This window comes from Acinonyx jubatus, chromosome A1 (assembly GCF_027475565.1).
Source record: "Acinonyx jubatus isolate Ajub_Pintada_27869175 chromosome A1, VMU_Ajub_asm_v1.0, whole genome shotgun sequence".
Taxonomy (NCBI): Eukaryota; Metazoa; Chordata; class Mammalia; order Carnivora; family Felidae; genus Acinonyx; species Acinonyx jubatus.
Window position 1 is genome coordinate 100,522,204 of NC_069380.1, and position 23,461 is coordinate 100,545,664.

Consider the following 23,461-nt stretch of genomic DNA (forward strand, 5'->3'; position numbering starts at 1 on the left):
TTTTTATTTAAGAGTTGTTTTGAAAATTTTGCAGGCCCTACATTCTATATCAAATATGCTGATTTGAGTGCATTCATCATTTTTTTATGCTTACTGATTTTTTACTGTTACTAACTGTAGTGTATTATAAAACTTAATTGAAAAAAGTACTAATCAGTAACAGACGGTGATACTCTAAGAGATCCTAGAATATAGGGTGTTAAGCAAAATAGGTTTTTTTGCTTTTTGCTTTTGGTTTTTGGTTTTGTTTCACGTAACACCAGAGGGAGAGCCCTTGGGGCTTTTTTTTTTTTTTCTTTTAATGGTAGCGCTAGGGTTTATTAAGCTGCACCTTAGTACAGGCATTGGGGCTTGCCCATGGTGCTCTTGACGTATAAAGCTGGACAATCTGCCAATTCTTCTTGAGCAATGACACCAGGAAATTGACAGTTAAGTGGATGTTGTGTACAAGCTCATCATCTGTCATGTTCACGTGGCCAACGGCCACTGCCAGACAAAGCAACTTCATCTGGAATTTGATCATGGACTTCACCTCATCCACTTCGGCCACCATGTTCTCACTGTGGGTCAGCAAGGAAGGAAACTTGCCAGCCTTATTCAGGCCAGGGCCCAGGCTTTGTGGGGTCTGCTTGATCAGAGATTTGGAAGCCGAAACGGCATCATGGCGGTCAGGGCGCCTCTGCGCCCTCAGTATATGGATTAAGTCTCTGTGTGCAAGGTGATTGCACCTGTCTTTGTCATCTGCCAGCCAGCCAGCTAGCAAGAGGAAGAAGAAGGATCAGAATGTCAAAAACACTCATTTTTGGAAGTGAGGAGTGACAGACCTATGTCCCCTCACACCCAGAACTTAATCACATGGTCACACCAGGCTGAAAGAGAGGCTGGAAATGTAATCTCTAGCTGGACAGCCATTTTAAAATGGACTGGTTCTATTATTATAGAATGGAGGGCATGGATATTGGTGGGTAACTAATAGTTCCTGCTATAAACAGATACGTAGTTTTTGTAGAACAGGGTTTTCTATGATAATTACCACCCAAATACTCAAAATTGGTAAAACCATCTTTTCAAGTTCAGTAGAGCAGAAAGCTCTCCTGGAAATGACCTTTGAAATTGGATTAAAACATCAGTTAATTGGAACCACTTTGCTTGGCGCCTTGTCGTAACTGGATTCCCCTTATACATACATTCCCTCCCTGTCACACATGTAATACACACAAACACATACCTACAAGCAGGTCATTTGTTCATGCCCGAAACAACAAACACTGATTAAAAGCCAAGTGTGTGAGCCTATGCCTATGTTAGGTTATGGGGATGTAACAAAAATGTATTGTTTTCACCATTGTTCATGTCTAAAAATATAATCCTCAAAGTTCAACAAAATCTGTAATGTTCAAAAAAAGGATCATGCTTTAAGGATTAAGTGCTTTGTACCATGACCTAAAAGACATTTGAATGTAAATGCCAATAAAAGCAGTACTTTTAGATGAATTGGTATATTTTGGTTCTGTGGAATCTATATATAACTTAACTTCTTGTCCTGTGAATAATTTTCCCTGTGTACCTGTGACTAAACATCATATAGTTAGGAAAAGATAATAATGTCTTGAGGAAATACAAATTCTGTCTTTGAACTCAAAATGGAATTATTCCTTTGTGAGACACAGTTCCTCAAGATAAAGTTCCTCACCATATCATTAAATTATTCACTCTCTGCCTACTAGTGGATGCCTGAAATTTCATGTATAGTATATTCTTGAAAGTATACTTGAAGGCACATCTAAATGTTGAACTAATTGACTAAAAATGTGATAGGTTTCTGGTATGATTGGTTTCATATTTACGGGATCGGCAATTTATATTCATGAGCTATTTAATATATAGATTATGTGTATTTAAAGAATACATACAAATATATATAATATAATAAATATATTTATAACTTATAATACATTTTTATATATACAATATATACAAATATATTTGTATTTGTAATATATTTATATTGCTAAACGTTCACCGCATTTGGCACTCCTGTTGAGTTCCATCTCTGTGCCAACTGTCATGGGTTATGAGACCTATCTATTAAGTGTTAGTACGAATGCTTGTTTTTTTTAATCTCTCTTTTCTCCTCATTCATTTTTATAAAATAGGGACGAGATTCAAAAAAGGAGTACGGTATTTGGATGAACAGACACTACTGTATAATGGTGGCGACCTATCAGAGACTGAAAGTTTGCCTAGAAGTTTTACTGCCGTTCATTAGCTGCTGTAGAAAAGGAAGTTAGGGGTATTATGGTAGAAAATCCCATGTGTCAAAGTTGCTCATTCTGTGTTCAGCCAGTGTGACCAGGGCCAGTTACTGTCACAGTTAAAAAAACAAAACAAAAACACTTATCGTTTTTCTGTTTTTCTCATTATAAAAATAATGAATGCCTATTGAAAAAATACTGGAAATTCAGAAATCACATGCTATTTTTGTTCTTTTTCCTGTGCTTGTGAAGAAACACTTTAATTTAGGTATTAGATTGTCTTTGTATACTTATTGCTTCTAAATTTTTCTGTACTACTTCACTTGGGCTACAGATGCTGACTGGCCCAATGGAATTTTCTAGATTATTTTCCATTGGCAATGCCAAAAATTACTGTAGTTCATTTGAATTCTTTACATGTTATAGATACTGAGTCTTTATTTTGGTTTGTCAGTTACCTGTTCTTTGTATATGGTAAATGTTTTTCAATATACAGATAGAGACGTTTAATATATTTTATGGTTTCCATTCTGTATAAAATCTTCTTTTTACCTTTTCCCACCTTTTAAAATGCCCATAAAGACTTTCATATATTGGGTGGTAAGCATTTTTTCTTGTTTTATGGTTTATATCTAAATTTTTAAATGTTCAGCATTTAATATGGGTATAAGGTAGGGTGCTAATAAACCCATTTCCCCCTCAAAGTCATTAGCTAGTTTGTCAGAGCCAGTTATTAAATAATATGTTTCTTACTTTATTTCATTTTTAATATATTCAGGAGTTTCCTGTGTGTATAATATATTTACTAGATGACATACGAGCTCTAATGAGATTACATACCATAATAATGAAGGATTTAAAATGAGGCAGTGATTGGGAAAGGAATTTTGTATTCCTGTTTTCATATAGGAGTTCTGGTTTTTAAATGTATTTTCAGCATGTGTTTGACTATTGATTTACTTTCTGAGTTGTGTGCAATATTGCATCAAAATAAGAATCTTCTTATTTTTGTAAGTGGGCTACCTTATTTAAGTATCACTTTCTACTCTGAATCCAGGTGAAATGCTAAATATGTCCTTGGGTGGATCAATTTAAGATTTCCTTGTCACTGCTTCGATCTCTGGAGCAAAAACCTTTGCTTCATTTAAATGTATTAGTGCTTTTTTTTTCACCCAGAGTAGAGTTTTACATAATGTACCTTTAAAAATCAATTATTGATACAATCTGACCTTTCTTCTTTCTTTTTCAAGGGAAAAATTTGTATACAAATGAATATGTGGCAATTAAACTGGTAAGTTTGTGTTTCTTTTTTTTTCCCTTAATTATTTTCCTGTTTTTCTTTGATGATTAGTTTACATTTTAATTACTTTTTTGGTTTCATATCATTTATAACTTGAGTGTTTATTGGGAAAATGATATGCATAACTGGTTTTTTTTGTGTGTGATTGAGCTCCTAGCATCCACATGCCTCTCAAGTATATGACAATGTGTAAATGTCTGTATTTTCCATGCCGTGAAAACTCAATCCCTTTACTTTGATATCATAGAATTTAATTTTTGAGTTTTGGCACAATTTGTAATTTAAAGAAACTGGCCGTTGGTGTTTTTAATTAGAGAAAAACTAGAAAGCAAAATTTCTCTTAATGATTCAAGTATTTGGACAAACGTGTCCTTAGTATTCTGGATTTACCCTCTTTCCTGGGGTGCCTGGGTGCTTCAGTCGGTTAAGCATCCAACTTGGGCTCAGGTCGTGAGTTCGAGCCCTGCATTGGGCTCTCTGCTGAGAGAGAGGTCCCTCTCTGCTGAAGCAGGTCCCTTGTCCCCCTCTCCTGCTGCCTCCCCCCCCCCCCAAAAATAAACATAAAAAAAAAATTTGACAATGTCCTTCCAGGTAGCTTCCAGTATCTTTTTTTCCGTTGATATTTTGAATATGGTAAAAGTGGCTATTAGTTGACTTTCAGGGGTTCAGAAATTACTGATGTGTGAGGAAGCTAGCAGGGAAAGCAAACTCCCATGGAACCACTCTCAAGTCCTCAGTGTGCCATCTCTGACAGCTGTAAGGCAGCTCTGTTCTGCAAGACTGGAGATCTGGGAACTTTTAGAAGACACAACTTTGTTCAGGCACCACTTTTCTCTCCGTCTTGCCAGCCAGGTTTCCCTGAGGCTAAGCCTGGCTTGGTTTTTCCAGTCTGCCTGCCATTGTCAATCTTGCCTCTGCCAAAATAACCACTGTTACTGGGGTAATGTGAGATTAATAAATCAGGAGAGAGAATTAGAAGAAGAGGCTATAGAGAGAAACAGAAAAACTTTGGGGATGAGGTAGAAAACCGTACTACTCAATGTGAAGTGTCTCAGGGAGTGTAGACCAAGTTGCACCATAATGAGTGCTGTGTATTTTCACTGGGAAGTACAGATGCACAGTAGGTTGTTAGAGCCCCAGGAGAGACTGGCTGGCTGACTGACATGTAGTTTGTGGCTGGCCTTGACCTAGATGAGTTCACCTTGGTTTAAGGTCTGGCCCTTGGTTTTATGATGGCAAATCTGGTTGGGTCTCTCTTCACATTGTCCCTGTTAATTAAAGGTAGATGCACAGTAATCATTCAGTTCACACAGTAATCATTCAATTCCCCAGTAATCATTCAGTTCACACAATCAGTCAGGCTTTCAGAGATGTAAATACTTGGAAGCGTTAACTTCTAATTTCAAACGAGGTATCTTGCCATTAATGTCCACAATGCCCAACTCAGTATAAACGATATGTTTGTTTTCTGTAGGCTGATCTACGGAGAAAGCAGCTTAAAATTACAGGGTTCCCTTCCGAGCATGAAATCAGAACAAGGGGAGTTAGTCTGTATGAATCAGAATTGGGAGGCCCAGGATGCAGGGACTGGACAGTGTTTGAAAGGGCATTGCTGACTTTCATTTCTTTGGAATTCTTCCTTTTTCCATGTTCTAGGCCACCGGTCTAGGACCTAGACAATGTGTGGTGTTGAGAGTGGGGGTGGCCCGCAAGGATAGGAATGTAGCAACGCCCAGATAACTGCTGCAGCAGCCTGTGGTGAGCCGCTCCGCTCCCTGGGGCCTGTGAACGATGCTCCCTGATGCCCTGAGACACGGAAACCATTGTGTCAAAGCAGGAGCCACTGCTCTAGACTGTCCTTTCCTGGTCTGTTTCAGTCACTAATTGGTGACCCGCGGGTCCTGTTCTGCTCAGATTTGGGGCTTGTTGACGCTGTTGGCACCATTGGGGCCTTAGTAAACAATCAGTCTGTCATCTTCCAGCCTTCTTATGTATACACGCGTGTGTACAACTCTCTTTAGTTTATCTTCGTGCTGTGTCACTCTCCCCTCGTTTCTTTCCTCCTTCCTTTTTTTGTGGACAGTCATTCTCTGGTGTGATGTGCCCCCTTTTAAAGCACAGTGGTCAGCACTACATATAATAATAGTGTTTTTTTTGTAAAACTGGCAATTTTGTGGGCTCTTTTTTTCGTATTATGAGGTTGAAGTATGCTACACAGTGTCGTCTTCGCCTCCACTTGATCCAAAAATCTATTTGGTAGAACAGAAAACGTTTCACACGAACGACTGGACCATAGTTTGGTACTTACTTCATTAAATATTTATGTATATAAAATATGTATAAAATATCCTTCTGTGTTTTATTTGTATATATTGTATCTTTAAAACAGATCCCAGTTTTCTTCAGAAGCTGCTTTAAAAGTAATCACTTGAGGGGCGCCTGGGTGGCGCAGTCGGTTAAGCGTCCGACTTCAGCCAGGTCACGATCTCGCGGTCCGTGAGTTCGAGCCCCGCGTCAGGCTCTGGGCTGATGGCTCGGAGCCTGGAGCCTGTTTCCGATTCTGTGTCTCCCTCTCTCTCTCTGCCCCTCCCCCGCTCATGCTCTGTCTCTCTCTGTCCCAAAAATAAATAAACGTTGAAAAAAAAAATTAAAAAAAAAAAAAAAAAGTAATCACTTGAAAATGTTAAGTTTGGATGCTTTCAATGCTATCTGATTTCTCTAGTTTGGTAGAAATAGGGGCATTTTGATAACCGTGGTGTTGAGAGAACATAGTCACTGATAACTTCAGTTCTGCTATCTCTTAGAAAGGTTTTTACGTTCATTTAACGTTATGCTAGTTCAGATGGATAGTTAGTTTCAGGGTAAGTTGTTAATTTGACCTCACCTGGCACCCTTATATGTTGTTATTTGCACTTATATAATAACCTGTTGCTAATGAATCATGAAAATGTCAACGTGTGATGAGGTGACTTTTGTTATATGGTGGTATAATAAAACTTTACTGCTGGTAAAGTACTGGAATCAAGCTGAACTGACTCACCTAAATTAGATCTGAGTTTCTGTTTTTACCAAGGGAATTTGAGTGATTGAATAAGTTATGTGTTTGATTTCATTGGTGATTGCATACGTGGGCATCTTTCTTTACATTTTATAGTTACATACTTCTGTACAGTTAACTGAAGAATTTATAGTTATGATAGCACTCACTTTGTGGAGGGCACTGTTTTCAGTCATGTATATAAATGTGTATACATATATATATATATAAAATAGGAATAAATATATGCATATATGTATAATGAAAAAAGATAAAGTTTTATTACTCTTTTATAGAGGAGGAAACTGAAAAGTACAATAAGTTGGTAATTGGCCAAAGTCTACTCAGCTAGTAACTAGTGGATTCAGGATTCTGACTCTGGACGCTTTAGTTTTAGTGTCTGTGCTTTTTCGTGTCTGTCCTGCCTCTGAACAGCTAAGCTGTTGGTTTTCTCTTATGACAATCTTTAGGACTATAATTTTTCCCCTGAGATTTTAATCATTCCTGGTCTGAAGTGTTTGTCATGGGTCATAGTTTTCGTGACGCTATGTTTTGAGATAGCCTTGTTTTTAGTTATTCTGTTTGGGATCCATATTCCTCCTGAATCTGTGGTTTGTTGTTTCATCATCTCTTGCAGATTCACAGCAATTGTTTCTTCACTTAACTGCCTCTGCTCCCTTGTCTCTCTTCTTTCCTCCTGAGATTCTTATCAAATGTCTGTTAGACCTTTTCATTGTATTGTTCAGATCTCTCATGGTTTGTGTGTGTGTGTGTGTGTGTGTGTGTGTGTGTGTGTGTGTGTATTTTCCATTTTTCTTCTTTCATATTGCATTCCATATGATTTACATAGATGCATTCTACATCATGTTTTAGTTCTGTAGATGTTTTATCGTGTATCTTCGAGTTTCCTACTTCTCTCTTCTGTTGTATTAATCTGCTGGCAGACTGAGTTTATTATTTCGGTTATGGAAGCTTTAAAAATATTTTTGAGATTCTGTTGATTTTCTTCAAATCTTGTTACTTTGTTATACTTTACTATTGGGTCTGGTACAGATTTCCTGTTACTCTGCTTTGTAGTGTCCTGCAGATGTTTTCATACCTTTATTATTTATTTCTTATGTCTAAAATTTCTGTTGCTTCTGCTTAGGTTGTTTCTCTGTGTGTAAAGGCTCAAAAACATTATGTTGAGTGAAAAAAACCAGACACATATAAAACATGATGTCATTTATATCAAATCCAACAACAGACAAAACTCATCCAAAGGTGACAGAAGTCCAAAAGTGATTACGTCTGAGGGAGGGATGTTGGGAATGTTCTAGAGGTTTTTTGAGGTGGTGGTTGCAGGAGTATGTATAGTTAACTAAGCTCACGGACCTAATGCTCACAAATGGTGTGTTTTATTATAAGCTATACCGTAGCTAAAAGAATTTAAAAATATATTATCGCTCCTGTGGAAAGTTTGATATTTTCACCCTTGTTCTTTCTTACTTGTCTATAGTTCCCTTTAACCCTAGAAGCATTACATGAGAAATACACAGTTCAGAGGTGAATTCCCGGGAACAGGAGAAAGAGTAAGGGCTACCATTTCCCTAGTCGTGAATGTTCAGAGTCTATTTTCCTTTAGGGTCAAAGAGTCAAACATAGATTTCCTTACCGCCTCATCTAATAGCCGCTTAACCTTATGTACATGTATGGCATCAGTTGATTTTAATTGAATGCAAAGTTCATTTTTATTTGGTTCTAACTTTAGAAAAAGCTGCCTAGTAGAATGTTCAAGTATGTAAGAGTTGGTACCAAGATTTGGAACATTTCGAATAGGGACTTAGTGATCTTTTAGTAACTTAAATATTTTTTTGTTATTTTTGTTGATTTTTTAATTAGGAGCCCATGAAATCCAGAGCACCACAGCTACATTTGGAATACAGATTCTACAAGCAGCTAGGATCTGGAGGTAAAGTCTTACATTAATTTTTAAATTTGTAATAAAATGAGTTGTCATGATTAATAACTCTTTGGTTTCAAAGAATAGTATTTTAAATTTGGTGAAAATGAATCACTTCTTAAGGCTATGCTTACGAGACACTTCCTTACTAGACTGTTAATGTTCTCTTTTTATTTTACTTACGACATTTTTGGAGCTGACTGTGTTGGTGCTAATATGAATAGAGAACATTGTGAAAAAAATTTAATTTGAGAATACAATCTGCGTATAGCTAATATCCTTAGCCTTTTTGGTGACATCACACTTATTAAAATGGCTTAGCACATAGTGGTAGGCTGAAAAATGGTCCCAGAGAAGAGATCCGTATCATAATCCTTGGAACCTGTAAGTTCACCTCTGCAGGAATGATGAAGTTAAGGATCTTGCGATGGGTAGATTATTCTGGATTATCTCCATGGCCCTGAACACAGTCATAAATGTCCTTGTGAACCAGAGGCAGAGGGACATTTTACATACATAGAAGAGGAAAAGGCTAAGTGGCTACAGAGGCAGAGATTAGAGTGATAGAGCCATAAGCAGGGAATGCTGGCAGGCACGAAAACCTGGAACAGCCTTCTAGGATTCTCCCTTGAACCTCCCGCGGGGATGCGCCGCTGCTAACACCTGGATTCAACCTGGCGAGACTGATTTCGGATTTCTGGCCTCCAGATCTGTGACCAAATAAATTGCTCTTTTAAGCCACAAGCATGCAATAATTATATTGGCTGTAGGAAATTAATACAGGTGTATTTTTATAGAAAGTCTAAAATTAGAATGGATTATTTTTTGCTGTTGGAAAAAAGTAATGAGAAATTTTCCTAGAGTATGTTGCATTTCCTTTATGGAGAAGCTTCTCACAGCTATACTTTCTCTGTTCACATCTATTCTGCTAACTATAATGATTCTTGTATGTGTAGTTTCTTACCAGGTAGGGATATTTTGTTGCCCTGAATTTAGTAGAATGTGGTTTTTTTTCCCCATGTGTCTTTTTGTACGCACGTGTTTACATTTTAGTTGATAGAGTTGAGCACTTCTTAACACATTATTCATGTTGCACATTCTTTTTTTCTAAGAGCATACTTTTCAAGTGAGTAGTCATTATGGGGACGATGAGTTGACTTTTTGTATTAATGTTTTTATCACTATTGGCTTCTTGTAATGCATTTTTAAGTCTGATACAAATAGTCCTCTAGGAGTTATCAAAATTTTCACTGATGACTGAGGGATTTAAAGAATAGGAAGATAAAACTAATTCTAAGTGAAGGTGTACATATTAGTTAGGACAAGCAAGTATGATAGAAAGCCCTCAGAAGCAAAGTGGGGGGAAAAACAAGGCTTTATTGGCTCATATCTTGGAAATTCAGGGAAGGGACCAATATATTAAGACATTATTGTGTCCAGGACTTCAAATACTTTGATCAGGGACATTCTTGAGTTTGTGTCTGTGCTCTGCCTTCTTGTGTGTGTGGAAGCTTTATTTTCTCCTTGGCTCTTTTTATGAGATAGCAGAGGTGATTACCATTAGCCTAGCTTAGCAATTATAATAGCATTCCTTTCCTAAGAATTCTAGCAGAAGATTTAGGACTGAATCTGTCTTATTTTGTGTCCTGTGCCTTTCTTCATTCTAATCACTATGAATTTGATTTCCCAGACTTAGATCTTATGCTCATTTCAGGAGCTACCTGAAACTCAGGGACTGAGAATGGGGGGAGGTGGTTGCTGAATGCAAAGCTGAGGTGTTAATCAGAAGGAAGATTGGATGCTGGGCCAATAAAGACAATAGATCTATCATTACTTAAGTAGTAAAACTATCATTTGGAAAAATAGGATTGAACACTTTAATTAGGTAAGAATGAATAAGTCACTTTAGAGTGCAAGGAGTCATTGAATTGAATACCAAAGGCACCCTTTTATTATCATATTCTTTGCCTTTTTTACCTGTAGAAATTATGTCAGAGTAGTAATAAAAATGAAACCTATGTCTCTACCACTTGAATGCCAAAGGACTGCAGTGTTCCACAGTGAGCAGGGGCTACAATGTTCCGGACAGTCTGTATATATCAGGGTGTCCCCTGTGCTCCATGGCGTAGCATTTACATAGGTTGAAATCTGAGTGGTATTGCGTGAAGCTGACAAATAGGAATATTCTTGAGCGGTTTAGGTGAATCATGTGAGTTTTGGTTCCTAGGTAGTATTTTATCAGCCACGAATTTTAAAAACATCTTTGAGTACACATGTGAGCTCTGTAGAAAAACGAAAGTTTAATTGTTTGGGGAGAGACCCATGATTTTAAAATAGTTTGATTTTGGAATTGATACTTGATTATCTTTTCAGACTCCTCTTAATCAAAAATGAGCCATTCAAAGTAATTTAACCCCCTCATGGTATTTTATTTGAGTAGTAGCTTGCTTGTTAGTGTTCTCTTTAAAAATAGGTTATTAACGCAATATCCAGACTGTTTAAAGAACTCCTAAAACTTGACCACAAGAATACAAACAATCCAGTCCAAAAGTGGGCAAAGGGCTTGGGTAGACATTTCTCCAAAGATACACAGATGGCCAACAAACAGCTGAAAAGATGCTCGGTGTCACTAATCATTAGGGAAACGTAAATCAAAACTACAAAGGTAGACCACTCCACACCCATAGAATGGCTCTTATCAAACAAAGGAGAAGCAAACAAAGACCGGTTAACAAGTGTCGGTGTGAATGTGGAAACATGCAATCTTCGTGCGTTGCCGGTGGGAATGTAAAATTGTACAGCTGCGGACGATGTGGAAAATAGTATGACTGGTCCTCAAAAAAAATTAAGGATGGCATTCCCATCTGATGCAGCAATTCTCGTTCTTGTTATATACGCCAGAGATTGCATGCTAACAGAGATTTGCACCCCTACGTTCATAGCATTATTCGCGATAGCCAAAGGGCGGAAACAGCCTAAGTGTCCATCACTGGATGAATGAAATGTGGCGTGTTTGGACGCATGCTACGAGATAGATGAGCCTTGAGGACATTAGGCTAAACAAAGTAAGCTCCTCACAAAAGGACAAGTACCGTATGACTTCGCGTATCTGAAGTACCTGAGAGTCAGGTTCATAGAGACAGACAGCACAATGGTGGTTGCCAGGGACTGAGGGATGGGGCAATGGGAAAATATTATTTAATGGGTATGGAGTTTCAGTATGAGGTGATGAGAAAGTTCTGGAGATGGACAGTGATGGTGGTTCCACAGTACTTGTGAATACTTACCTCACGGCCCTGAACCGTATACTTAAAAAATGGCTAAAAAGAACAAATTTTACATTATGTATGCCTTACCACAGTAAAAGCAGAAGTCAAAAGGTGGATTTACTCAGAATCACTTTAGTGAGATGTGAAAACATCTATAACGTATCTAGTTCTGCCTGCCTGGATTTTGAGCCTCCGGTAAGTCTTTCTCTTTCTCTAGTTTCCCTCAAAACATCCCTCCTTTCTCTATTATTTGTTCACTGAATCTGTTCTGTACGTACAGTGGGACTGTACCACTTGACTGCAGTGTGTACGGCTGACAGGTTACTACTCAGCTTTCCATGGGATTAGAATATTGTTTTATACCATTATCACTTTTTGCGGTAGCGAAAATGTAATGTATCGAAGAGCCTTATTTTGTCACAGACGCTCAGCATTTATTGGGTAAAATGAGGGTTGAGATTTAGCAGTCATCAGCACGTAGGCGGTTTCTAAAGCCAAGGGAATGGATGAGGTCTCCCGCTCGGGTAGAGTGTCACGTGAGAAGAGGAACGGGGAGGAAACCATGCTGACCCCTGCATTGGGCACGAATGAATTTGACAGTCCATAACAAAAATCATGACGACAGTAGTTTAAACAAGTCAGGGGATGTTCTGTGAGGGAAAATAAACAAAGAGTTGGAGGTAGACGATTCTGAGGTTGATACAGCTTCCCAAAAGTGAGGAATCTACTCTCGTGAGCTTCCTGCTCCTGTGTTTCGTATGTGGCTTTCATCCTTACGGTCCTGGAAGTTTTTGTAACAGGAGGGAGGGAGAAAAGGATGAAATTGCTTTCTAAATAAGGATAACTTCTAATTCTTTATCTCCTGCCTCCATTCTTAAAATCTACTCACACCTGTATATCCATAGTGGAATCAGATATTTTTTATACGTAGATTTTCAGTCCCTCCCTTCTTTTCTCCTTTTCCAGTGATTTTTCTCTCTTTCCAGAGAACTGTTTGCTCTTCTGGATTATCTGGTTCCGTTAGTGGCACACCCATTCCAATTGAGAATGTTAGCTGTCTTTGATTTAAGCCTTTTGGGACGATCACAGAATTCTGTCGTATCATTTAGTGTGAAGTCCGAACTTTTTTCTCTTTTCTACTAATCCACTTTTTGGTTGCACTGAACGTACTCTTCCTTGAATAGATCTTATTATTTTCATCTGCCTGTATTCTCCTTTGTGGAATGTCTTTCTTTCTCAATGAATTCCTTCTTTCTTTAGGCCCTCGCTAAATGTCACCTCTTTTGCAATGCATTTTCTGACCTCGGTTTCTCTCCAGAAATGCTTATTTTTTGACCTGAAATTATTTTGAACGTATCTTTAGTTTTGTATCGTATTATGTGATGTGATTATTTGCTTGTGTCTGTCTCTTCCACTGACCTATGAACTCTTTGAGGGCAGTGAAATGCTATGTTTGCTTTTTTATCCTTGAAACTGAGCAAAATGCTTGACAGTTGTAGATCCTTGGTAAATGGTTGAAATGATAAATTCTTAAATGAGAAAGACTGTTTTTTCTCATAAGATGTGAAGTTACGATATGTAACGTCCAGAATTTCCTGTAGCTTTTTTAAACTTGTATGATTGATGTTGAAAGTTTGATATTCCAATATTATAAAAGATTGTTATATTATTGAATTTTGAGTTTCATTTCTGATATAGAAACATTGCCATACAGTTTCAAAAAAATTTTTTTAAGTTTATTTCATTTGAATTTTTCTCTAATTAGGTAATTTTAATTCCTCATTTTAGGGATCTAGAAACAGAAGGAAAAAAATCAATGATAAGTATTTTTTAAATGAATGGAAATGGTAAACCAAGGAGATATGCAGATCGTTATCTAATTAACTGAACTGTACCATTCAGCCATCTAAAAATAATCACTTTCCAGAGAAGCATAGGTTTTTAATCATTTGAATAATTTATTTTTTTATTTATTTGAGAAAAAGTTCAGTTGAATTGTTGATACTTTATGAGAATGCCTGGAGTATATTTTGAAATTGATGGAGAGATTTCCTTTGATGAACCAGTGATTCTGAGTATTGCTTCTTTATGTTATTTCCTTCCCGTCAGTTGGTTTTAATGGGCTATGTTGGGGGAAACGTTGCAATTATTTGCTGCTCAGAATTTCTCTGTTAACTGATACCTTTATCATGGTAAAATAACCTTATTTTGTCATAAACTGTTACTCCCCAAAAGAAGTAGAATAATCTTTTTTTCTGTTATAAATTACTGTTGCTGGCAACTCTGTAAGTATAGAAATGATATGAAATATAGTAGTTGAGACTATGCTTATGTTAAATCATCGTTTCTAAGTTAGTGTCTTGACTTTTGATGTGCCCTGAACTGTGTAGTTCTAAACAGTAATTTGATAATGGCATCGGTGGCTGTTTCAAAATTATACCTCTTCATAATACCGCCTTCTGAGAGCTGTTACTTTAAAAGGCTTGTTTTCCTGCCTTATACTGACCCCTGTGCCTTCTCCGTTTGTGCCTTGTTAAGTAAGGATTTAGATGTTCCCTCTGTGTTTTGCTCTGGTGTATAGATGCCTCCATTTGCACATCCTTTTCCAAACTATTTATAGGGTCTGTCTGCTAGCTGAAAGACTGTTGGTGATTCCATAATGTATGGACATTTGATCATAGTACTTTTAAGAAAGGTTGTATTAGGGTCAAACCTTGAAACCTGGCTATGTACATTGGCTAATATCTAAAATTCCTTTAATTCTTTAAAAGCCTGATTCTTAGAGTTTGTCTGTTTTCAAGAAATGTAAGAAATTTTCCTCTTTCTGTGTAATCTCGTGTCTGAGAAAACAAAGAGAACATTGTAAAAAACCATGGCAGTTAAGTGAATAAACTAATGAGAACATCGCCTGTTGTATTTTGGTATTAATGAAAATCGTGAAGAACACTCTAGCAGTGGGTCAGTGGTTAGAGTAGACGTCATCTCAGCTCACGTAGGGGACAGTCGACGTAGCAGCTTCTGAGAGTTCCCTTCTCTGTCTCTGCTTGCTTGATTTCAGAAGACATCTTAAGTGCACGTAATACTTCTGTTCCCTGTAGAGGCTTCTCTGTATGGGAATTTCTGTAAGTTACGCATTGCTGAACTTTTACCGATTTGTACATGACTGCATATGTACATTGCTACTTTGCATAGAAGCGTACACAGTTTTTGTGTTAAAGTCATTATAGTTGATGGAGAAGGTCTGTTTGTAAAGAATGCTATGCATTATCAGTGTAAGAAAGAAGGGTTAACTGATAGTGGTTTCAGTTTGGTTTACCTGGTGCAGGTATTAGGGTGGTTGTATGCTGTGTGGTAATTAGAGCATTTTTAGTGATAAATTAAGCACATAAGAATTTTAAATAAATCCGTACCTTGGAACAGGGTAGGACTAAATGGTGATGGGTTTAATTTTCTACGATACAGCCTCATTTTTAAATTTCTCTACATAAGAGTAAAAGATTGAAAATGCAAAGCCATTACAAACAATAGGATGATTTTTTTATTTCCTTGTTTTAAATGTTTGCTTATGTTTGCGAGAGAGACAGAGTGTGAGAGGGGGAGGGGCAGAGAGAGGGAGACACAGAATTCGAAGCAGGCTCCAGGCTCTGAGCTGTCAGCACAGAGCCTGCATGGGGCTCAAACCCACGAACCTTGAGATTGTGACCTGAGCCAACATCGGATGCTTAACCGACTGAGCCACCCAGGTGCCCCTTCATTTTTATTTTTGATTTAAATATAAAGTAGCACATGGTGAGAAAAAAGTTTGTCAACTGGAAGGTTGGAGGTGAAAATGATACAGAAATCTTATTTTTTCCTTAATTATTTAGGCCCAGAGGATAAGTGAATAATGAATAATAAAATATAACATAATGAATGTGATTTTATTCATTATTCATATAACATTCAATATTCAATATAATGAAAAATACTTGTTTTTAGGTGTTATTTTTTTTTTAATGTTCTTTAACATTTTGAATAATGTCAGAATTTGTAAATAGAATTGTCACAGAAAGGACTATTTTTTTTTTCTCTTCACAGTGCGGTGGCTTTATTTGGGGTTTATTACTAGAATTTTATTACTAAATGTGGGTGCAGGGTGCTGTGGTATTTAATGGAACCACTCTTTGCCAAGTCTGGAACTCATTGCACCTGCCATTCAGATCAGAGCTTGGTGTTCAGTTGGGTCAGCGATTCTCAAACTTCTGGGTCTCAGGATCCTTTTTTACAATTGAAACTTCTTGAAGATCCCAGAGAACTTTAGTTGTTGTGAGTTAGAGCTATTATTTACCACATGAGAAATTAAAACAAATATAAAAACACTGGTATATTAATTCATTTTAAAATGGCACTAATGTTTTAAAATCCCAACTAACCATATTTTCCACATCAAAACACTGTGAGAAAAGTGCCCTTGTTTTACAAATTTGCACAATTCTTTAATATCTGGCTTATGAGAACACAGCTGGATTCTCCTATCATCATCGTTATTCATTCTGTTGCCATATCGCATGTCATATAGTCTCTGCATAATTAGCCTGTTCGCTTGTGAGAGAATGAGAGTGAAAAAGGTAAATGACATCTTAGTATTATTATAAAAATAATTTTGATGCCAGTGACCTGAAAGGGTTTCGTGGACCACCCGTCCATTCCCCCACGTATCTCCAAACCACATGTCGAGAGCTACTGACTTGAGATAGAAGCCTTTATCTTAAAGGTTAAGAATGCCTTAAAGTAAAACTTCTTTGGAAAAGGAAGTTTTCTATGTGATAATTCTCTGTAGTATTTCTAATCAGATTTTAGGTTTTCTTAGTCACCTCTGTGGGGTTGAAATTTCCCAGTCAGAGCCTGAATGCTTTTGCTCCGATCCTCCCTAGATGAACAATATGAAAATGGAAAATGGAAAGAAACGTCATGATATTGCTTCTTTTAATGACAGGCTACACTGTCACCCAGCTAGAGGGAACTGAAGTACTTGACCGTGTGGCACGAAGTACTACGCAGTCTTTAAGAGTGTGTGTTAGACCTCCTAATGCTGTGACTCAAAGTAATTAATTTTGTTTTGTCATGGAAATAGCTGAACTATAAAATAATGAAGAGTTTAATGAATAATTTCGGGAAACTGTGGGTGAGATTGTATTTTCAAATAATATGTGAATTTTGTATTCTTGCCCATTCTTCAAATTCTCTTGGAGAAAAAAAAGCATACTTGTCTTGAAAATGAGGGCTGCCAGTAAGCATCAGTGATATTGGAAGTTATCGGAACTGACATTCATAAACTCACAGTGGATGGCCCTTTATAGGTGGCTCTTTATGGTAGTCTCAGAAGTAATTTTAGAATTGTGTGACATATATGTTTATACTTGAAAATTCACTGGTTGTAAGACCAAGCTTGCTCTTGCCCTTCGGTTGGATTGTATTCATGCGATTCAGTCCCCAGATACTTTGATCAAGATACTTTGATACTTTGATAAAGGGGTTAGTAACTTAACCCCTTTCTTACTATTCCTGCTAAGCCTTCTTTCTGCCCTGTGTGCTCTCCTTTTGCGCCCTCTTTTCCTTCCCCTGTCTTTCTTCCAGAAACCCTCTTTCCTGTGGTCTTGCTTTCCATACTCATATTGGCTGTGGTGGTGGTGTTTTATTTTTGCTTAGGGTACTCCCCAGCCCCTGTTATTTGCAATGTTTCCTAACTCCTAGCAATTTAATTTGTTTGCTCAGTGTTAGAAAACTGCCCAGACTTGTCCTGGGAAATGAAATTCTAGTTTGACCTTTACAGTGTTTGCTTTATGTTGTTGATTTACAAAAAAAAAAAAAAAAAAAATACAACTTTTGATTTTGTCCTTCAGTGACATGAGATTCATGTTGAAATACGTTATTAATACTTACCTGAGAAGTTTCTACACTCATTGGTTTATAGAACCTTATGTATCTTAAGGAGTCATTTAGAGTTGATTATCTTTTATTATACGCCATCTATGCTGACTCATATTTGAAGGTAAAATTATGTTATGTGATGTGATAAAGCTGAGGTATTTTCATTCAAATTGAAGACTCAGTGTCTGTTTAATTTACTCAGTGAAATGTAATACTGTGTATGGAATTTAGCCATCTTGGGTAAGTTAGAGATACATTCTTTTGAAGCGCTTTGAAACTATTAAAGAAAGGAAATTTTGGAGAAACCTGAAGCAATTTCTGTCCCTTTCCTGATCTTTGTCATGGTGTTATTATAGAAATACAAAGGTGTTTTATGTAAATAGGTTGATTGAATGTACATGGTTGGTATGCAGTAATTATCTGAAGCAGAGCAGAGCAGATTTACTTATGCACGCCTTTCCTCATCTAGGAGAAATTGTGTGTGAATAATTAGAAATTTCGCGTCATGCTTAACAGAGATAGTTTGGTAAGAGGAGATTGGAAGGTTGGGTCAGAAGAGAAGTTGGCAGCTTGGACGGCAGAACTAGAGTAGAAGTTTTTGAGATGCAGCCTTAGAAGAGTTCAGAATGAGGCAGAGTAAATCTGAGCCTTTGAAACTGTTCTTTTTGTTAGTGAGGTGTGGTGGGAAGGCAGGGGAAGCCAAACTTAAATTATAGGGCCACAGAGTCCCACCGGGTATCCCTTGCTTTGTTTCTAAGGAGCTCCAGAATGAAGCTAATGGTTGATAAGAGTAGGGGTAAACCTATGTAACTTTCAGCGTTGGGGAGACTGTTTTGAGAACTACTTCTTGCTCAGTGACAGTTCGCGGATTAAATAAATGTAGCCTAAATCTTTTAACAATTCAAGTCTTTCTTCGCGGTCCCAGAAGAATCCAAATCACGAGCATTTTATTCCTGGTTGCAAAAATAGCATGTGTTCTTCTTAACAGTTTGGAAAAGTTCAAAAAAATATAAAAATGGAAGGAGAAATCAACTGTGCTTCCAGTAATCGCTGTTAGCTTTGTGGTTTTTCCTTTTAGTATGTTTGCATATGTGTGTTTAATGACTCATTAAAGACATTTTATTTTAAAAGTAATGTATGGCTGTTGTAAACAACAAAATTAATTGATCACTTTAGAATCATAACAGTAGCAGAAGTTTGCCCTTCACAGTTTTCTCTAAAGGTAGTTAAAGGTTGTGTTATGTTCCACAGTATGGGTATGACATAATTGGTTTAATTCGTCGGGGGGTTGATGAATGTGTAGGTGGTTCCCAGTTGCTTTTTTTTTTTTACACTGTTAACACCCATGCAGCTTGAACACAGTTGTATGCATACATTTGCTTATTTTGAAAACGTTAGGGCACTTTTCCTCCAAAAACATCCCAATTCATGTTCTCCCCAATCAAGTTTTTAACTCACAACTTTGTAAATCTCGGTTAATTAGCTTTGAAATTATAAATACCCTTCTGATACTATACTAAAACTTGACCAGTGATAGTTTCTTAAAGTTGCAGTGTAGAGTTAGTAGACATCAAAACAAAACAAAAGAAAACAACTTTTCCTACTCTTTCTTACATTAAAATCCCTTGTACTTTAACAAGATCATTTACCTGTGCATGATTTTGTAAATACATGCATTGGTGACTGGGAACATACTGGTTTACTGAAACAGATTTTCAAATATCGCCATATTTATTTCCTAACAATTAGGTCATAATAATTACTGTCACTACAGTTTCATCAGAAAAAAGGTACTGTGTTTTTCTCTTTTTATTTTTTTAATTAATATAAAATTTTTATCTATCTATATCTATCTATCTATCTATCTATCTATCTATCTATCTATCTGTCTGTCTATCTATCTATCTATCTATTGAAGGAAAGAGAGGGTCTCAAGCAGGCTCCACAGCATTGTGAGTGCATGAACCTTGAGATCGTGACTTGAGCAGAAATCAAGAGTCAATGCTTAACTGACTGAGTCACCCGGGCACCCCATGTGTTTTTCTCTTTTTAGTATTGGGAAGCTTTCAAAGGTCATCCTGGCAGAAATGAATTTAGCCAAAATACGGTTTTTACGTGAAAGCTTGAATTTTATTATTGGTAACAAATAGGAACGAGTAATTATTTCACTTTTTCTTTCTTTAAAAAAAAATTTTTTTTTTAATGTTTATTTTTGAGAGAGAGAGTCAGAGCACGAGCACAAGCAGGGGAGACATGGGAGAGAGAGGGAGACGTGGAATCTGAAGCAGTCTCCAGGCTCTGAGCTGTCAGCACAGAGCCCGATGCGGGGCTCAAACCCACGGACTGTGAGATCATGACCTGAGCTGAAGTCCCGTGCTCAACTGACTGAGCCACCCAGGGGCCCCTATTTCACTCTTTCTTAAAATAGGAGACTCTGTTTCCTAGAATGTCTGCCTTTCTTTCTTCCTTCCTTCCTTCCTTCCTTCCTTCCTTCCTTCCTTCCTTCCTTCCTTCCTTCCTTCCCTCCTTCCTTCCTTCCTTTCTTTTCTTTCTTTCTTTTCTTTCTTTCTTTCTTTCTTTCTTTCTTTCTTTCTTTCTTTCTTTCTTTCTTTCCTTCCTTCCTTCCTTCCTTCCTTCCTTCCTTCCTTCCTTCCTTCCTTCCTTCTTTTTTTCTTTCCTCTTTTTTTTTTTTTTAAGTTCATTGCACTGTTAAATGCAAGAGGTAAAAGTGAACATCTTTGTCTTACTCTCAGTCACAAATGGAAAGCATTCAGTCTTTCACCATTCAATATGGTGGTAGCTGAGAGTTTCTCTTAGATGTCCTTTACCAGGTGGAGGAAGTTACCTTCTGTTCCAGATTCGCAGATGCTTTCTCCATCTCTAATAAGATGATGACTGGTTTTTCGTATTTATTCTGTTACTCTGATGAGTTACGTTGGTGGATTTTGGAATGTTAACCTAAACTTGCATCCCTGGGCTAAATTATCCTTGATCATGGTGTCTTGTCCACTCTTAATCCCTAATGTTCCCCCTGGTCCCACAAGGATGTATTGGATGTTCAGTAAGCACTTGTTGAATTAAGACAGTGAGATTTCTTACATGATTTTCTATTCTTGGAAACCTTTGAACACATTTGAATAAATCAGTCATTTAATAAACCAAAATATATTGCTACCTTATTGAGCGATCATTTCACAACAACTTCAATTAGTAGGAGTGTAGGTGATGACTCAGAAGGAAGTCGGAAAGCTCTTTGACAGTCCTTTCATTGAAGAGCTTCAGAACATGTTTATTTTTACATTCCGTATATAGTCCTAACAAGCTTGATGATCTGGTTCTCTTGCCTCCTACAGATCAGAAGCAACAAGCCAGAGCGTAGGAGATACTAGAGATTGCTAAATTAAGAGTATAAAGATTAACAACTGTCAGTGGCAGAGAGGGGAAAAAAGGCATTGTAGGAATAATTTTAAAAGCTTAGTAGCTGGGAACTCTTCATGTCTTAAATGCGGTTCCAGGCTCTTAACAGCATAATAAAAGCAGCGTAGAGCATAATAAAAGTAGCATTTTCGAGTTGGAATACACTTCAGTGAGCTTCTCATTGACTATTTCTGAACTTGCTTTCTGCTTTTACAACATGTGAGGGGTAGATCTGACACATGCATCCGGGACTGGCTCTGGCAAGAGTGGCTTCCACCAAAATAGTGATTCCCAGTGGCAAAGGGAAATTTGTAAGTTGGGTGGGTGTGTGTGTGCGTCCCCCTAGTGGGACCTTCATCACCTCACCTTTGTCACATAACATAACCTGATCATGAGAGTGAAATCTGGGGTCTCCCCCCCACTCACAAGGAGGGAATTAGATGGGATGGGTGCACCCGAGGTTGAGAATCCTGGCGGGTGAGCCCAGCGTGATGCTTGCCTCAGGGTTATTAAAGAGAGCCGTCTCTTCTGTGTTAAAATAAAAATTGAATCTTTCCTATGTGACAGGCATTTCTCTAGGCCCTGGAAACATGAGGCTAAGACGCGCAGCCCCCGTGTCTGGTGCGGTGTTGGAGACTCACAGTGGAGCACTGTGTGTAATGTAATGAGCTGCAGTAGAGGTGTAACCAGGCTACACAGTGAACGTCCAGGAGAAGGTGTAGTGAGGGAGAACATTGGCTCGGGAAGAGTTAAGTGTGCGAATGGAAAAAACGAACACATTGCTGCAGTTCTTGAAGACACAGAAAATGCTTAAGACTGCTCGTTGATTTTCCAGGAAGGGCAGTTTGGGATTCAGGATGAGGAAACAATTAAAATCCTTCTTCTTTCCCCCCAGATGGTATACCTCAAGTTTACTATTTTGGCCCGTGTGGTAAATACAACGCCATGGTGCTCGAACTGCTCGGACCTAGTTTGGAAGATTTGTTTGACCTGTGTGACAGGACGTTTTCTCTGAAGACTGTTCTCATGATCGCTATACAGCTGGTAAGGCAAGCAGGAGGCTCTGAGGCTGATCGAACCGCCATGCGGTTCGTTTGGTCCCATGTTTATGTTGAAAGGTTAAAGTCTGTTCTCTTTACAGAACGCGTGACCTCATGAAGTTTCTGCTTTTCCTCCCATTGTCTTTTTAGGATGCAAATAACTTAAAATAACTGAGCCAAGTGTATTTTATTTGGGTGGAAGAATTAATATGTTAACTGCTTTCAGATCAGAATGCTGAGCTTGAGAATGGTTTCCAGCCCTCTTTTCATGTCACTGATGAGTGCTTAGAAAAGAGAGCCCTCGGAAACAGGGTTTATAATGTTAGTCATAAATTCTAATGGCCTAGAAAAAGAAGAAACAATGGAAAGTCTTATAAATTATTGAAATCTCAGGGAGCCTATGGGAAAACAGCTTAAGAGGATGATTTAAGGTAGTTTTGAAATCAACTCCAGTAGTATGTTCCAGAAATCTCAAAATGGTTTTTCTCCATTGACTCATTAATTTATCCTATGGAACTGTTCACATATGTACTTAAAGCTATTTATGCAACGATGTTTGTCATAAAATGGGAAACAACCCAAATGGAGAGAAATAATAGGGTTAGTTGAGTAAATTATTCATAGCCATAAAATAGTACGCAGCCATTAAAAAGTGTGTATTAAAAGAATGTCTTATAACCCGGAAAATGCTCATAATATATCATTAATGAAAAGTGTAGGTCATAGAATATTGTATACCGTGATCCAGAATTTGTTAACAATCTAAAATGGCCCAAGTGGCTATATGTTTACATTGTGTTGTCGTCCATTATTATCACTAAATGAAGCAATTTTATTTTCTTATTTATAATGTCCTATTTTGTGACAGTTTGTACTATATTACTATATTGTGTGAATATAACATATAGTATGTATACATTAACTATATACTATATATCGTATATAATATATACTATATTATGTGAACGTGTACTGTATAATCATTAGAGCGGTATCCCAAAGTTTTCTGGTTTCAAGATCTTTTAAAATGTTTTTTTTTTTTAAATTTTTTTTTCAACGTTTTTTATTTATTTTTGGGACAGAGAGAGACAGAGCATGAACGGGGGAGGGGCAGAGAGAGAGGGAGACACAGAATCGGAAGCAGGCTCCAGGCCCTGAGCCATCAGCCCAGAGCCTGACGCGGGGCTCGAACTCACGGACCGCGAGATCGTGACCTGGCTGAAGTCGGACGCTTAACCGACTGCGCCACCCAGGCGCCCCTTTTTTTTTTTTTTTAATTTTTTTTTCAACG

At 37.6% G+C, this 23,461-nt stretch overlaps 1 protein-coding gene across 10 annotated transcripts in view; it reads left to right on the forward strand.

Moving 5' to 3' along the window:
- The window catches only part of CSNK1G3 (casein kinase 1 gamma 3), a 105,035-nt gene that overhangs the window by 35,108 nt on the left and 46,466 nt on the right, over nucleotides 1-23,461 (forward strand). For all 10 annotated transcript variants that reach the window (XM_027076808.2, XM_053220363.1, XM_027076807.2 and 7 more), the window contains exons 3-5: nucleotides 3,506-3,546; nucleotides 8,474-8,543; nucleotides 22,026-22,174. In XM_027076808.2, coding sequence (XP_026932609.1) covers nucleotides 3,506-3,546; nucleotides 8,474-8,543; nucleotides 22,026-22,174 — 260 coding nt within the window. The remainder of the gene's footprint in view (nucleotides 1-3,505; nucleotides 3,547-8,473; nucleotides 8,544-22,025; nucleotides 22,175-23,461) is intronic.